At 34.6% G+C, this 16839-nt stretch overlaps 2 protein-coding genes across 7 annotated transcripts; both read left to right on the plus strand.

Annotated features, from left to right (window-relative positions):
• Positions 1-139: 139 nt before the first annotated feature.
• On the plus strand, positions 140-7465 carry LOC107264711 (serine/threonine-protein kinase SIK3). 4 transcript variants are annotated; one of them, XM_015733253.2, is made up of 13 exons: positions 140-434; positions 3082-3378; positions 3503-3673; positions 3910-4033; positions 4227-4347; positions 4485-4725; positions 4817-5138; positions 5219-5352; positions 5447-5612; positions 6036-6173; positions 6367-6588; positions 6668-6864; positions 6946-7465. In XM_015733253.2, the coding sequence occupies exons 1-13, from the start codon at positions 282-284 to the stop codon at positions 7450-7452; spliced, it is 2793 nt and encodes a 930-aa protein (XP_015588739.1). In that variant the 5' UTR covers positions 140-281; the 3' UTR covers positions 7453-7465. The 4 variants fall into 4 exon arrangements, with proteins under 4 accessions (XP_015588739.1, XP_015588740.1, XP_024937747.1 ...); XM_015733254.2 differs by having other exon boundaries at positions 6370-6588; XM_025081979.1 differs by having other exon boundaries at positions 5453-5612.
• A 4394-nt stretch (positions 7466-11859) lies between these two features.
• Positions 11860-16530, plus strand: LOC107264715 (glucose-6-phosphate exchanger SLC37A2). Of its 3 annotated transcripts, XM_015733269.2 has the most exons (11): positions 11860-12113; positions 12183-12907; positions 13004-13077; positions 13313-13391; positions 13471-13606; positions 14104-14472; positions 15004-15048; positions 15278-15479; positions 15566-15714; positions 15800-16102; positions 16229-16530. In XM_015733269.2, the coding sequence occupies exons 2-11, from the start codon at positions 12801-12803 to the stop codon at positions 16289-16291; spliced, it is 1527 nt and encodes a 508-aa protein (XP_015588755.1). In that variant the 5' UTR covers positions 11860-12113; positions 12183-12800; the 3' UTR covers positions 16292-16530. The 3 variants fall into 3 exon arrangements, with proteins under 3 accessions (XP_015588755.1, XP_015588752.1, XP_015588754.1); XM_015733266.2 differs by having other exon boundaries at positions 12183-13077; XM_015733268.2 differs by lacking the exon at positions 15004-15048 and having other exon boundaries at positions 12183-13077.
• Positions 16531-16839: the final 309 nt, after the last annotated feature.

Below are 16839 nucleotides of genomic sequence, written 5' to 3' on the forward strand. Positions count from 1 at the left end.
TTCTCCAATCAGTTTACAGACTTCATCGTAAATCTTTGTCAGAGAACTTTAGGCACGCTTTCCATTCATCGAATCGTGGCATTATACAGCCAGTCTATTGGCATCTTCTATTAGTCCAACCAATAGAATTAACGTACGTTACAACATTGGGTCGATCCGAAATAAAAGGACTATGGAAAGCTGTCGTTTGGTCTCGGCTGAAGTTCCCCCATACGGTCTCAGTCTATCTTTTAAGTCTATGGGTGATTGGCAACGGGTCGAGCGAGTCAAGTGATTAAAAAATGGCATCCGCGAGGACGTCGCACGATGAGGTTTCGCAACAATTTTCCGTCAATAAACTCATCCGCGTCGGATATTACGAATTGGAGAAGACCATCGGTAAAGGAAACTTTGCCGTTGTCAAAATGGCCACTCATGTCGTGACGAAATCCAAGGTACAGTTTCTTCCAGCTCAAAACCTTCCCGTTACCAGTCTGGAATCCGTCATTTTATCGTCATATCTCCGTATAAAACTGTGCAAATTTAAATTTTCGATAATTCATCCACTTCTCATTCTACCATCCTATTCGACAAGTTGTCATATTGTATAAATAGCTTTACTGTATGAAAATCTTTTCTAAAACTACCCCTGCTACTGTTCGCTGATACATCGATTTAAATATGTTGTTTATATGGTTTTTTTACAATAGCATGATTTTTCAACGTAACGTTCAATTCCTTTGATACCATTTCTAGTAAAACACGCATATCTGTACACGGAAATTTTAGAACGTACATATATTTTAACGCAAGAATTCATTTACGTCACACGTTCCTAATTGTGGAAGAATTTGAAAGAATTTCATGATCACAAGAACAAAACAGTAATTTCGACAACAATATATAAAAATCGTACTGAAAAAATATGCATTTTTAAATAATACTCCAATAACATTTTCTCAGTTCAATCCGTTACTCTTGTATTTAATGATAAATAGGAGAACTATTATTCCACTTATCCTATTTGATGCATCAACAATCATTGCACTGTACTTATTGATACTTAAGTATGGAAAAATAAGAACGTTTTAAAGAGAAAATAATTTATATGCAGTAACAGGCTATTGATAATTTTCTGTTTTTGCTAAAGTCACTTAATTTGAATATATTTAATATTGACATATGCATATGTACATACCTGAATTTATCATGAATGTTGTTTTGTATTATTGGTTTTACCAGATTAGCAAAGCAGACAATTATGAATTTACTAACTTAGAAATAAAATGTCATTGAACACCAGAAATATGTAAATCAATCAAGATTCTAACTTGTTGATTTATTGCTTTAAAAACATATATATATATATATATATATATTAGTTTGATTATTTCACTACCACGATCATAAAATTAATTATAATGATCAGCAGTATCAATTATCAGCACAGTGGTTTTAATTAACTGATACCTATTATGATTAATATATGGAATAATATGATGTATTGTACTGAGCAATAAAAATTAGTTAATTGTTCATGTCATTAGATAACAGATGAAATCAATTTTCCATTGAAGTAATAAGAATAATTAGTGAAAAATAGATAGAAATGAAAAGGTTTTAATCACGTGAGATGGTTCTTATAACTTTGTCCATGATATACTATAGCTCATGATAATATACAAAAGAAAATTTGCCAATTTATTTTTTATGCCATAATTAATAGTTATTCATATATTGATCTTTAATTATTTTTTAATTTTGAAATCAATATTTTTACTTAATTATATTCGCAAGACCACCTTTGACAATATTTTTATTATTAATTATTTTCAACAAAAAATTAACTAATCGCTGTGCCACATACATACATAGTTCTCTATTTATTTTGCCAGTATGAATACTTTAATTTTTCGAGTGACTGTCTCAAGTAGAATAACCATGCTGCTAAAGCCGACAACTTGACAATAATTAGCGGCAATTACCACAAATCAACTGCTTTGGATGAAGTCAAGTATATCACAAAATTTTGTACCCGTTTTGTATTATGGGTTGATAAGATATCACAATACGAAATAGAATCTTATACTACTCACAAAAACTTGAAACGAAATATATATTCACTTTAATATAAGTCATTATAATTACGTACGAAACAAGTCAGACTCGTAACATTAAATTACATATCAACTATCCGTTAGGTTCAGATTAAATGATACACTGAGCCAATATTTAGGTAGATCATTAGACCCGTACATATGCAACACGGGATTGAATGAAGCAACAACACAAAATGCTTCTTTAAGCATAGCAAGTGTAATGTAGTTCAACAGATAGACATTTATTCTATTGAAACGGAAATGTATTATTCAGCGAAAAATGCTATTTCAATTTCCAAAGCCTTCACGATGTTTCCGTACTTGCGTTTCCATGATTAAAAGAGCTCTTCAACTCGTTATATATTGTACGAATTCCTGGAAGGAACAAAAAAAAATCATGTGCAATTACTCGAACATTTACATAAACGCAATTAGCAGTTAAAAGACCCTTTAAAGTCTATTCGTTTATACAACTAATGTTTTTTTTTAATTCGTCACTATGTTAGTTTACGATGATATTTCCTCGTTAACTTAAACTTCAAAGCATATCCGTAATTACAACAAGACGCTCGTCTGCCGTAGGACTTTTCAAATGAATAGTGAATATTGGAAGAACAGAACTAGTCGCGCGCCAGCACGATATCCGTACCAGTGAGTGTCAGAGAGAATGAGAATTATTGAGAGAGCAAGTTAGCACACAGGGAGGTACACGATGAGAGATCTAAAGGGGAATCGTCACTTATAAAATATAAAGTGACGAACATGTGTAGGGAGGAGTGCCTGGTACTAACCACTTGGTATCATTTAGCATGTCTGTCACATGATTTCGTTGACTGTGTATTACATAGGTACTTGGCGTGTTTGTTTTTTATGACCATATATGTGACGCCACAGACACAAGCTACCTAACAGTTTTATCAAGTGTCTAGGTAATGACTGATATGACAAATCGCAATTTGGAGCAATTATTTCTGAACCAAATTAAATTTGCAATATGTTGCAGGTGGCTATCAAGATAATAGATAAGACAAAATTGAACGAGGAAAATCTAGCCAAGATCTTCCGCGAGGTGCACATAATGAAGAGGCTGCGACACCCGCACATTATCAGACTGTATCAAGTTATGGAAACGGAAAAAATGATATATTTGGTCACTGAGTATGCGCCTGGTGGAGAAATTTTTGACCATCTGGTTCGAAATGGTAGAATGGCCGAGCCAGAGGCGAGGAGAGTTTTTCGACAAATTGTTCAGGCTGTGCATTATCTCCACCAGCAGAGAGTGGTTCATCGAGATCTTAAGGTATCTCGTTTCACTATAATCTTCTAGATCGATCTAAATATTTGAAAAGGCATATCAATAATAGTATTAAGTACAATAAGCGTGCGAGTGGTTGCTTTAAATGATTTTATCTGATTTTTCTTAGGCTGAGAATCTGCTGCTCGATGCAGACAATAACATAAAGCTTGCTGATTTTGGATTCAGTAATGAATACACACCAGGTATTCCACTAAGTACCTGGTGTGGATCGCCACCTTACGCTGCACCTGAAATCTTTGAAGGCAAACATTATGATGGCCCGAGAGCCGATGTCTGGGTACGTAGTAAACAACATACATAATAATATTATTTGTGACAGTCATACGTGAAGAATTATACATTTACGCATCTGACACTGTTGCAGACCAATATAATTTTTAACGTTAAACTTTAATGAATCACCTCTATGAATGTTCAATTAAAATAAGCCGGAATCTATAAAAGTGTTCCGTCTCCCATGGCTGATTTTCATAATAACTTAAAATCAGCATTTGTTATACAATAATGTTACAGAGCCTTGGTGTAGTGTTATATGTGTTAGTTTGCGGCGCTCTGCCATTCGACGGGCCTACAATGCAGTTGCTGCGCTCTGTGGTGATCTCAGGGAAGTTTAGGATACCTTTCTTTATGTCTGCAGGTGAGAGTTACTGTAATCTGCACTAATCAATATGTGAATGGACAATGCTTAAGCCGGATTAGATCTATATTTAGTATCTTTAATTACCGGGGGACGTAGTATACGTCAGCGACGATTATTGGAATTATTGAATCGCTAGAAATACAACCAAGCAGAGTTATATATAGATGCATTTATTCATTTTTCATTACAGATTGTGAAAAACTAATTAGGCATATGTTGGTAGTAGAGCCAGAACGTCGTTTAAGTATCTTACAAATTTTTGCCCATCCATGGATGGGTGGAGATGGAGTATTAGAACCAGAGCCAGGGGGGTACGTATTAGAGTATCTAAACTCTTTTTGCATTGAACACGTATGTGAATAATTTGATTTTTATGTTTATTTTCTAAACAATTATGTAAATAACAGGAAACTCATTTTCTAATATAATAAGTAATTTGTATTTTTAGGTGCAGTCCAGAGACCTCGTCACAGCCACAGTTAAATCAACTTGTGATTGAGAACATGCTCAGATTGCCAGGACTTAGCGCAGATACATTGCTGCAAGCTGTGCAAGGGAATGCATTTGATCATGTTTCAGCGATATACAATTTACTAGCAGATCGGCTAGAACCTAGCATGAATAGCTTACCTAGCATTCAAACTATACCGGGTGATTACATGCCAGACGGTGCACATCAGCTCGAGAAGGTCCATTAAATTATTTATCACTAAGTCAACTTACCCAGTATGCGCGGGTATCAAATGTCAATGATCATTAATGTTAATCATGTATTAATAGTTTGGCGAGGCCGAAGCAGAGACGGAGGAACGAAGCGGTCTTCAATTACCGCCAGGAACTCCTTATCACGCAACAAGAAGACACACAGTGGGCCCAGGAGATACTGCACACCAATCCCAGTCGCCATATCCGTACACTTGCACTTATTCATCTGGATATCCGGCGATACCTCTTCTTCCCACTCTGCAATGTAATGTTGATCATCAAGTGCTACCCCATACGAATCTTGCGTTAAATCTTCCCCTGGTACAACACCAGCCGCCACAGAATTTTCAAATTAAGGATCAGCACTTGTTAAAACCACCTACTGTTATGGGGGCAAGTAAGTTCATCTACAAGGTCCTTTGTCTTGTGATCGTTTTAGATATGCAGGTAATATAGATGTTAAATGTTATTTTGTAGCCAGTAGTTTCGGAAGGCGGGCTTCGGATGGTGGTGCAAATCTTCATGTATTCTACCAACAACAACACAGTGGTACTGGAAATGGAGAGGACGGTGGATGGAGTCAACCTGGTAGCAGAGAGCATTTACAACCTGTAAGATATTATTTGTACATATTTTGCCTGACTTTCACTACATTGCACGAGGATTGTAAGTAGCAGATTTTTATCTATACGAAACTCTGTGTAGTTACAGACCGGTAGTCCAACAATGGGACAATGTTCTCAGTCACTTAATGTTGGGGTTGGCGTTGGTGGTAGCAGCGGTGAAGGAAACAGTGGCAACAGTGCAAATAGTACTAGCGGAACCGATAGAAGAAGACGTAGTGGTTTGACTGCAGTAATGCAACGACCAGGTATGGCAAATAGACACTGAATTCTCACGCACTGTTGAATGTAAAGTAAATAGTTATTTTTTTCACTGTGTAATATTTTAGTAATCTAAAAGCATAGCGCGCTCTTGTACACTCCATGTTTGATGTTTCGTTATTATTACAAATTGTTGACAGATTACACAAATTTGAGGTATTAATTATATTCGTATGAAAAAAAATCATTTTTAGTATTTGTAATGATCTTAAATAAGTTTGTCATTTCGTCGTATTTATGCATCAACAGCATTCATTATTTTCAATGTTTGATGTTTTATTTTATGATATTAATTACGCAAATCCACAATTGATATAGTGTTTTATTTTGTTTTTTCTTTGTTTGATTTTGCATGGTTTTGTTGTGCCCGCTGCACTGCGATTCCTCCTTGGTTGGTAACATGCATGTAGTTATAAATCCGGAACTGGTCATGGAAGTGGAAGCTAGAATGAATAGAGCGTATCTCCCGTCGAGACTGCTGCCATCCCACCTTAGAGGACCTACAATCCCTCATCACCGGAAAACGTCCCTCTACCCTGCTGGAGCTGGTAATTTTTCAACATCTGCTACGTCAATGCAAATAACCTCGGAGACATTTACAAAAATTGTGTTCCGTTACTTATTCTTCCTGCTGCTCTGATGAATCACGGCATTGTTACAGTAACGTTCAGTACCCTTCTTCCTTTTTCCATCCACTGTTGCATCTAATGGGAACTTTATTTTATTTCAAATTGTTCACAGCAGGCACTAGGGATTCATATAAAGAGCCAAGCATCCATGTAGCCACAGAACGATATTCCCCGGTTCGTCGTGCTTCAGAAGGTTCCGGTCCTCCAGGACCTGGTATCCAGGCACTCCAACAGGAATATCAACAACTCCAGAGATTAGCGTCGCCCTCTCACAGTCCTGCTAGTATTCCTGGATCACCAGTTCATGAGAGAGGAGTGGCTGCTATTACGCAAGGTACTGATATTTTCTGATCTCTTATGAAGCTCGAATACGCGTCAAACATTTTTTTAATTGTATTTCCTTTTGATTACAGGTCTTAGTGGATTAAGCACAGCGCCTGTGCAGGGTAGTATTGTACACGGTACACCTGCACAACCACCTGCGGCACCTTTGGATTTAAGTCCATTGAGACATCACAGATCACCAGCCACAACACCAGTTAGTTATTCACCTAGTAATAGTCCGGCGTTGGATATGATACAGGAAGAACATCCTGTAGACGTATCCAGGGTAAGAGTCATGTAACGCAGCTAATATAAAGCCAAAATTCAGTGAAGTCATTGCTCAAAAGGAAACTCATTCTTATTTCAGGTACCACCACAAATCTCAGTAACAGATGTACTTGGTGGGCAGGTAACGCTGATCGGTTGTTCACCTTCTCCGTCTCCTTCGCCAGACTCTCTGGAGGATGCGCTCCCACATTATAGTCCACTTCCAAGCTTCATTATATCGGAGCCTTGTGACCCGTCGAGACCAAGTATCACTCGGGGCATAGGGAGACCACTCAGCACGCCTATACCAACAGAGGTAGAGGTGACTTTGTCCGATGAGTCGAGTAGATTGAACTCAGAGGCAATATTGGGCCGGGTGAAACAAATAATTGACGCAAGGGCGCCGCCAAAAGGTTTCATCTTCTCGAGGGAGGAAGTTGAAGGAGGTGGACTGAGTTTAGAGTATCCAGGTGGAGTACAGATAGAACTGAGGGTGTGCGAGTCGGAGGAGAGAGAAGTCAAGGGCATTAAGATGCGACGAATCAGCGGGGACCAATTGCAGTACAGCCAACTTTGTCAACAGTTGATTTCGTGCATCACCGTTTGACGAAAGCCAGCACGTAATATAACTTTTTATATACATATATATACATATACATATTTTATGTATGTATATATATTACATTACATTACATTCCTGGTGCCACACACACCGCACGTCACAGTATTGCACACACATGCTCTATACATCCACACCGTTCTTAGAGTACTCTGTTACATATAAATATATTCAAACACGATACGTCTAGGATATTTTACAGTGAAAATAATTTCTTTAAAAGCATGGTACTGCAAATATGGCATTGTACTGATCTATGCATAATAGAGCGAGGTAATCAGAGGGATCCTAAATACTAGAGGACTATTGAAGATCATCTCTGTCGTATCGCAATCTTTTTATTTTATTTTTTTTTTTCGGATGTCTATTTTATGATCTTTACGATAGCTACGAAGTATCGAGCCAAATTTATAAGAAAGAAAAAAGTCGTGTAAATGCATGTTTTACTGCTGTTGCGCGTCGTGGCATTCCTTTTTCTAGAAATTATTATCGTAATCAACAGTTCAGACTTAAAGTTTTTAATCTAAATGATCATTTACTCCTTCTATAGGTCGTCCAAGTAACCCTTTCATATACAAAAGGGACATTAGTATGTTTCTCATGTGAGTCTAATAATTTCAAGCAAACAAATCTGATCGACACGATCTATATACGGTATCATACATTATAGACACCTTACTACGCTACATGAATAAACCATATTTCTCCATAGAGAATAGTGGAATAGAATATAGGAAGGAAAGTCTACGCACAACATGACAGATATTAGCAGTGTACTATAAAAGGTCGTCATTTTTATTCTTTTTGACAATTTGCCAAAAAATAATCTGGGTCACAATCATTCTTTTTTTATTTTATTTTGCACAATGCATCGAAAGTGTCCCATATATTTTTACATACGCCATTTACGCACTCCCTCACGCACGAGTTATACAGCTTAAAAAATTTTTTTTTAATTTAACAAAATTTTTTTAGCCCCCTGCACACTTCTAGATGTGTTAAACATTTGACGGTCAAACGTCTTGGGCTTAAATGACACGTAAGCAAAGTGAATTACGATTGTACATTACATGTTTCTTTTTTTCTCTTTGTTTTCAATAGCAATGTTACGACCTATACAGAGAAAATGAGATAACGTATAATTTTAGATCAGCAATTCTTTCTTTGTAACTATCTAGGTATACATATCGGTGTATTGCAACGGGGGAGATAAACTTTCCAAGGCGCGATTTGAGAAAGCATTTAATTTTAATAGACGTGGTTCAAAAAGGGAGATACGCAACCTTACTCACTTTGTGTAACCAAAGACTCCAAGGATACAGTGTGCTATTTAGAAAAGTCCTAGTATCTGCGTTTAATCGCATTTGTGAAAATACGTACATTCACACTGAGCTAATGAATTATCAGTGCTAAAAGGATATTAAGCAAAGAAAAGGAAAAAGGCACGCGCGCACGTAGACACAACACGTCCATACGAGTGAGCGCGCAAGCATATAGTCAAACAGACTTCAGACACGTAGACACTTTTACAAAAACATTAACGTGCTTTACATTATGCCATGAAAGTCCAAAGGCTATGCTACGCACATACTCAAGAAAGTATGGCAAGTCCTTTTAGGTGTATTTTGTATTTTACCATGATACTGTAAAACTTTCGACACCCCATAAGGTGCTGGGAAGTTGCGATGCTAAAAGCTATGGCGTTCCTATCACAAATTTTACTTTATTAGAAAATTCAGAAAATATTTCAAGTGGACACGACATGCTTTTTATAGAATATATAATGGTAGAATTACATTTGGACTTTATGTCATATTGTACATTACATTGCAATTATGAACTTTTTATACCTATAGCTCAGAACACTGTTCAAGCCAGAACAAATCCAGTCCAGTAGACTGACGCGTGTACGTATGTACGTAGGTACGATATGTTTCTTTTAATCAGCTCTCTTAATGTGCTCAAAGATTCACAAGTTACAATTAAACCATTCGGCAATTTGTAAAATTTAAATTTCTGCTTTAATCACCCGTGAAAAATACGTGATTTCACAGGTGAATTAGAGTGGTAATTTTTAATATCTTTTAAACTTCGGTTTTTTTAAATAATTTTACCCGATGTCGAATATTTCTGTAAGAAATGGTGGTGCGCGGTATAGATATAATTATGGTTCATACTGCAATGTTCGAGGTACTTTTTACATTATCGATTATTATGAAGGAAAACTTTTTAGGATTCATTGTATTATCATACCACTGTAAATAGTAAGTATAGCTGTAAATATATCATACGATTCTTAGCGAACATTTGCAACGTACATTGTGAACAATTAAAGGCTGCTCAATTGAAACTAACAATATTTATATTTCAAATATTATCAGTGCATTCTGTAGATTGACTATTATATTTTATAACAATTTGCAACTGCGATCAACATTACAAATCTTATAAATCTAAATTTCGTTATTGGAAAAAAGTTGTATGCAGTTTTATTTGCATAAAGGCAAAAGGACATGGTTGGTTTCGCATTTATGCTCGAAAATATACTGTCTTCAAGTCCAAAGAGAAATGTGGAAAGCCTTTGTGCTTTAAAATTCTATACTTGGTAATACTTATTATAACATTTTGTTAGTTGAAATGGAGTAGCTCTTGATATCATGCGCCATGAAATTGAAGTTGTAAAGTCCAGTTTCCATCAATAATATTTACACGTTTAGACTGCTCAGTTATTTGTTTCGTTTTTTTGTTCTTCAACTTATTGTCTTGCTAGTTAATACTCACCTTTGCTGAAATACGCATCTTTTGGTCGAATCTATAAAGCGCAATTTATAAAGAAAAAAATCGCTTGGGAAACCATAACAAAAATTTTATAAAAATATTACACAAACTCTTGACGCGATTTGTCAATTTAATCCAGAAATTTACATGATACGAAAATACGTGCAACGAAAAAAAGAATTGCAACCGAAACTTTAGCTGCCGAAAAAGATGTATATTTCCAAAAGTACCGGTCAATACGTAGTGACATATGTTTTTAGTATTTGGTATTCTTTCAAGCTTTTTCTAGAAGCATTATCATCAAATGATGAATTTCATTGATAAAAATGGAAAATACTACCAAGTACGCACAAGAGTGTGCATACCAATTACAAGATAGCGTAACATAAAAATCAAGTATTGTATATAACACAAAAAATACATAAAAGTGCAACATATATATATATATATATATATATATACTGCTAGGTATATATATATAGATATATATAAATATATATATATATGCAGAGAGGAGTTATGTATATTATAAATAATTAATATACGGATAGAGTACAGATAGTATTTTCTGCTGTCAATTCTTCAACTAAGACTGTGATTTTTAAATATACTAATTAATAATTAGTGCTCATAATTAATACATATTGATTGAATATGAGAAAATAAAAAATAAATGAGAATTATCCAGAATGTTTATTTTTTTAATGTTGTTCTCTGATTACGTATACATGAATATACCATTAATGAAGATGTACAATTTGGTAAAGACATTTATATTTTACCTCTGATACAATATTGTTCTCTGTATTTCATGTCAAAATATCTTTCCGCGGGCATTACGGCATACTAGGCATGAAAAAATTGATAATGATATTTTAGTCGCAAGCAACTGGAAGGTTTGCTATCTCAATCTCTACGTGAGTCAGTGTATAAACAATATGGAATTGTAAAATACTATGACCGAAAATGTTTCAGAGGTAAACTATGTTAAGTTTTCTAAATTCTTTACATAGACGTAAGCAACATGCCTTTGTAAGAATACCTTACTAGAAATCTGTCTTAACAAATTTGCACAGAATTGTCTGGCTTTATTGTGCGCGAAGTAATAATTCTTATCAAAATTTATCGCCACGTGTGTAGAGCATTTATGATAAATTGCCACATATGTATAGCGATATGTGGCCTGTGTATAACATCAAGTGGCAGAAAACCTGTAGAACGTATACAAGCAAAATTGTTCTATTGAGCGGAAGATATTGAAAATCCAGCAAAATTATTCATGAACTTAAAAGATTTTGGCTTATTATCCATATTTATTATTATAAAAACTATATATATTTTTAAAAAAGCAAACAGTCTCGTAGGCAAATATAATTTTTTTTTAATCCACTGGTAGTCTGATGATGTAAAATTAAATTATTTACACAATTTGCTTTCTTTGTTTTTCGATGGCAATAAGAATGCTATCAAATAGATTCTAATAGATGAAGTCTTAATTGACTTCTTTGCCACGTGTATGTTGAATGCCATACGATGATAATTGAATGATTTTTGATTTCTTAATAATTCAAAGTTTCTTTGTATCCAGAGACAGTCTTTGTTAACTGTTGCTGGAAGTCCGTTTTGCGCAGTCGCAGTAATTCACGTGCTGTTCAGGCTGTCTGTCACTTAAAATCTTCTGTGATGCATTGTTCCTAATGCTTTTCGACATATACACATTGCTATTGAGTCACGATTAGTGGTTCCAGGGTATTACGCTAGTTACAGTTAGTTGTAACTGCTGTCAACGGAAAGACGGATAGGCTTATTGTCGTAGTAATAGCTGCGCGACGATCCTTAGTGAAAATGAAAGACCAAGGTTGTATCGGCTGGTAAGTATTTCCTGCTTAATTATTATCCTCTGTCTGTTTATATCGCGATTTACTCGTTCTCTTTTCTAGGTTATGACTCATTATTGGGTTCATATTCTGTTATCAAACTACATTCAACTCAACGAGTTACCAATCTAGCAGCATATGAGTACTGAAATCGTAACGCGCGACTTACTAGCTACTAAGATAAATTTAATAAGTGTAACGTCAACATAATACCCACATGCTTTAACGCTTAGAGCACTTTTAAAGTCGCGTTGTTACTCTTTCTGGATTACGATACATTTGTGGCTTTTGCATTGTTGTCTTTTTAAACAATTCAACAATTGACATCTTGTTTCTCTTCAATTACCTGTATAGTTGATTTGAGTCGTGACGTTTTTAAAAACAAAAAAAGCACAAAGGAAGATATTTAACTTAAGAAGGAAGTAAAAGTTAGAAATATACATAACTACTTGAATAAAATTAAATCTTGTGACAGTATTCATGAAAGATTAACTAATGCCACATAACTAATAAAAAATTATTTCTATCAGTATTAAGGAGTTACACTAATGAAATTTTGGTAATTAAATTAGTATAATATCAATTTAAAAAGGATTGATACTGTTATGCAGTTTTCTTTTAAAAAGAGGTAGATTTGTAAACTTTTGTGGCATTGAAATAAGTGCAACATAAGTAGTCAATATGACTGGTTCACTGAGAGATATTCCTTGGGGTCTTCAAGTAGTAGAGTGGCTGTCATCAAAATGTTGTCAACAACATCGAATCAACAAAATGGCTTGGCACCGTGGGTGTGTTTTGGCCCTTACATACTTAGCATATACTTGCTACCATATGTCTCGAAAACCAATATCTGTGGTAAAGAATGTATTAAGTCTGAATTGCAGCACATTATCTCCACCACCAAATTTTGTCATCAATGCTACTAATAGGGACACTTGGTGCGATTGGGCTCCATTTAGTGAGTGGCTTTTGATTTTGTCAAAAATGATAGTTAGGATAAAATATATCTTGAATCTGTCTAATCCTTTGATATCTTAATGTACTTATAAGTTAACCTACTTTTTTAAGACACAATTATATGCATAGAGTATTGTTGAAAAAGTAGATGCAAATCAGTTAATAGTACTTAGATAGGAAAATAATGCGTTTATAATAACTTTTTAATAAGATAATCTTTGTTATTTCTTTTTAAGATACCGATGATGCTACAGCATTACTCGGTACTCTGGACTCGGCATTCCTTTTTGCTTATGCTGCAGCAATGTTTCTTAGGTGATAATTTTATACACTTTCCAGAATTGATAATATATACAGGGTGCTTTGACTGTAGTTTTTATCTTTCTCTGTGCAGTGGATTTGTGGCAGAACGGGTGAATTTAAGATATTTCCTCTCTTTTGGTATGCTAGTATCAGGAATCTCATGCTATCTGTTTGGTATAGCCAGATCTTTTAACATCCATAGTCTGTGGTATTTTGTTCTCGTACAGGTCAGTAAATCCCATTGAGCAATAACACTTTAAATTAATCTTGTGTTCTCTTATTACTATCTCAATCTATATCAATTTAAATTTATAACAATCCTATATACTTACTATTCTTCTTACTATGCTCCATTTTCCGTCAGTAATTATAGAACAAAATGAATTGAAAGTATTTTCACATCAATTGCATTTTTATACATCTCAGTATATAATTATATTATCTTTTATGTATGCTCGCTTACACTCTTCTGGATAACAGTATAAATTATAAGTCCCAATCATGCAATATATGATTCACGTTCCATGACCGGTATATTTTATGTGATAAAGATGTTTGCTCGTGACGAATTCCTTGGGTCTTCATTCACACGATAATCACGTGCTGGCAGATTTTTTCTATAAATTTATCAGCCATTAAACACCATGTGCATGTAATAACATAACTGATAATAGAGTTTATAAATATGCTCAGTTGGAAGACACTAATAATGTATGTTTTTTAGGCCTTAGGTGGAGTTTTTCAAACGTCCGGTTGGCCAGGTGTGGTGACCGTTGTAGGAAATTGGTTTGGAAAAGGGAAACGTGGCCTAATATTTGGTGTCTGGAATTCGCACACATCCTTAGGGAATATTTTAGGAAGCCTCATTGCAGCTGAATTCGTGGAGACTGATTGGGGTCTCAGTTTTATAGTACCAGGTGCAATCATGGGTATAGTAGGATTTGTAATCTTTTTATTCCTGGTGCCAAATCCAGTGGATGTTGGCTGTAGTCCACCACGACCTATCGGGTATCGAAGACTCGACACGACGAACAGCTCTGATGAGGGTAGCTGTGCCGAAGATGTGGAAGCGTCGCATACAGGCGGCGATGACGTGAGTCTGATGACATTATCTATTGAAAGCTGAATATCAGTATCTACCCAGCATGCAATATTTCTTGTATCTCAGATTAATACCTATATATAAACATTTTATAAATATGTTGATAATAGATTAATAATCTGACATTAGCATTCGACTGTACATCTTTAAATTAAACTCACTGGAATGTTAAAATATTATATAAACTTTTTCGTAATGCAATAGATATGAAATATAAATAAAGTAGATTTGTTATATTTCATCCTTATGCATGTTAAACAATGCTTGTTTAAGAATACGATATTTATTATAATTTGCACAATATTCTTCTTAATTAATTTATACTTTTGTCTTATGCCTCTATCAAACGTATTAATGTGGTTGATATCTTATTTTAACTACTTTACATTTCAACGCACTGCTCAAAGTCTCGAATGCAGTTATATTCATTCTTAACTCTGCAGGATAACATGACGTAATATATTGTAACAAGCATGCTTTGAACGCCCACTAAATATTAACAATTTATTTGCTGTACTTTAGCGAGTCATCTATCGCAGTGTTTGTCGTCAACAGGACGTTGATATTGTAAGTGCATGCTACTATTCCTCATATTTTTTATTTTTCTATCAGTTCGTATACCGTTAGAACCCACTTTTGTTAATATTTTACTATACAAAATTATACTGCTTGTTTATATTAATTCTAAATAATATACTCTACATTCATACATGCTGAAAACCTTAATCTTTTTAGATACATATCTACTATTCCTTTAGTATCAAGTCTTATTCTATTTATTTATTTTTTTTAATAGGATACTCAAAGCCTGCGTTCAGAAACGAGTCCAATGTTATGTGTGAATAGACATACACAAAATGATTGCGAGGAGACAGCCGTTGGATTTATTGGAGCTATAAGCATTCCCGGTGTTGTGGAGTATTCTCTATCTTTGTTTTTTGCAAAACTAGTGAGCTATACATTCCTTTACTGGCTTCCCCTATATATTGTTTCCTCGAGTAAGTAAACTGTTCAGTTCTTATATCCGAATTATACTAAGCACTGTATATCAACTGATGTAATAATTGTTTGTTGAATGTTGCAGCAAAGTATAGTGCAAGTTTAAGCGCTGATCTCTCAACACTGTTTGATGTAGGTGGAATAGCAGGAGCTGTAATTGCTGGAGTATTTTCAGACTATTGCGGTATGAGTGCGTTAACTTGTGCTGTAATGCTCTTTCTTGCCGTTCCTATGGTAACTTCCTTTGGCTAGAAAATGTTTAATATATTTAATTGTTCCCTTACTTCAATTGATTCTCAACTAACGGTTTTTGTTTCAGTTATTTATTTATGATTATATCGGCACTATAAATGTTGGAGTGAATGTCGTATTATTGCTACTAGCTGGACTACTAGTGAACGGACCTTATGCTCTTATTACTACTACCGTTTCGGCTGAATTGGGAACACATCCTAGTTTGGGAGATAATTCGAAAGCCTTGGCTACTGTAACTGCCATAATTGATGGTACTGGTAGTATAGGTGCTGCGGTTGGACCATTATTAGCAGGAATAGTGTCACGCTGGGCTGGATGGCACAGTGTATTTTATATGCTTATGGCTGCTGATCTAATGGCACTCTTGGTGAGAAGTTTTACATATTTGTTTTTATTTAGTACAGCTAATTATTCCCAAACTAATTGTTCGTGTAATAGGTAAACATACATTCATGTTTAGTATCCATATGTATTTTATGTCAATTTTTTTCAGTTTCTGTCAAAACTAGTCTGCAAGGATTTACGATTATATGCACAACGACGGCGGGCCGTTTAAGTGCAATTAATACACTATAGAGGGGCGGTATATATTATACAATAGTATCGATGTGTCAAAAATTAGGTTTTGCGTATATTAAAAATACGCGTCCAACATGAACGTATTATTAAATGTACAAAAATATATTTTTTATTCAATTTTATGTGATTTCAGTCAACGCATGTCATTAAGCAGAGAAATAATATTGTACGGTTACGGTGAAAATAAATTTATGTCCTAATTATGCAACTTCAAAAGCAACTTAATTTTTTAATTATCAGATTGTGATGTGATAACTGATAGCATTGATGCACGAAACATTCAGTAAAAAAATTTTAATATGAATTGTAATGATAAGATATATTAACATTTATAATTTCTGATTACTAATAATGGCAGTTTGTTATATCTGGTGATAAATGAGAAATCGTCTTTAACTGTCAAATTTATTGTGAATGAATCTCAACATTTCCATGTTAAAGTTCATGTAGTAATTATGAGCATTTGGTTGACAAAAAATATTCTTTGATAATGTACACAAATTAATTTTTAACCCAAAAACTGAA

Source organism: Cephus cinctus, unplaced genomic scaffold, assembly GCF_000341935.2.
Source record: "Cephus cinctus unplaced genomic scaffold, Ccin1 Ccin1_scaffold0191, whole genome shotgun sequence".
Classification (NCBI taxonomy): domain Eukaryota; kingdom Metazoa; phylum Arthropoda; class Insecta; order Hymenoptera; family Cephidae; genus Cephus; species Cephus cinctus.

Coding starts and splice junctions, on each gene's coding strand:
- LOC107264711 (XM_015733253.2), top strand. CDS start 282: ATGGCATCCGCGAGGACGTCGCACGATGAGGTTTCGCAACAATTTTCC. Junction 3,674..3,909: donor GCCCGAGAGCCGATGTCTGG/GTACGTAGTAAA, acceptor ATAATGTTACAG/AGCCTTGGTGTAGTGTTATA. Junction 6,589..6,667: donor AGTGGCTGCTATTACGCAAG/GTACTGATATTT, acceptor TTTTGATTACAG/GTCTTAGTGGATTAAGCACA.
- LOC107264715 (XM_015733266.2), top strand. CDS start 12,801: ATGACTGGTTCACTGAGAGATATTCCTTGGGGTCTTCAAGTAGTAGAG. Junction 13,607..14,103: donor GGTATTTTGTTCTCGTACAG/GTCAGTAAATCC, acceptor TATGTTTTTTAG/GCCTTAGGTGGAGTTTTTCA. Junction 15,715..15,799: donor TCTTTCTTGCCGTTCCTATG/GTAACTTCCTTT, acceptor TTTTTGTTTCAG/TTATTTATTTATGATTATAT.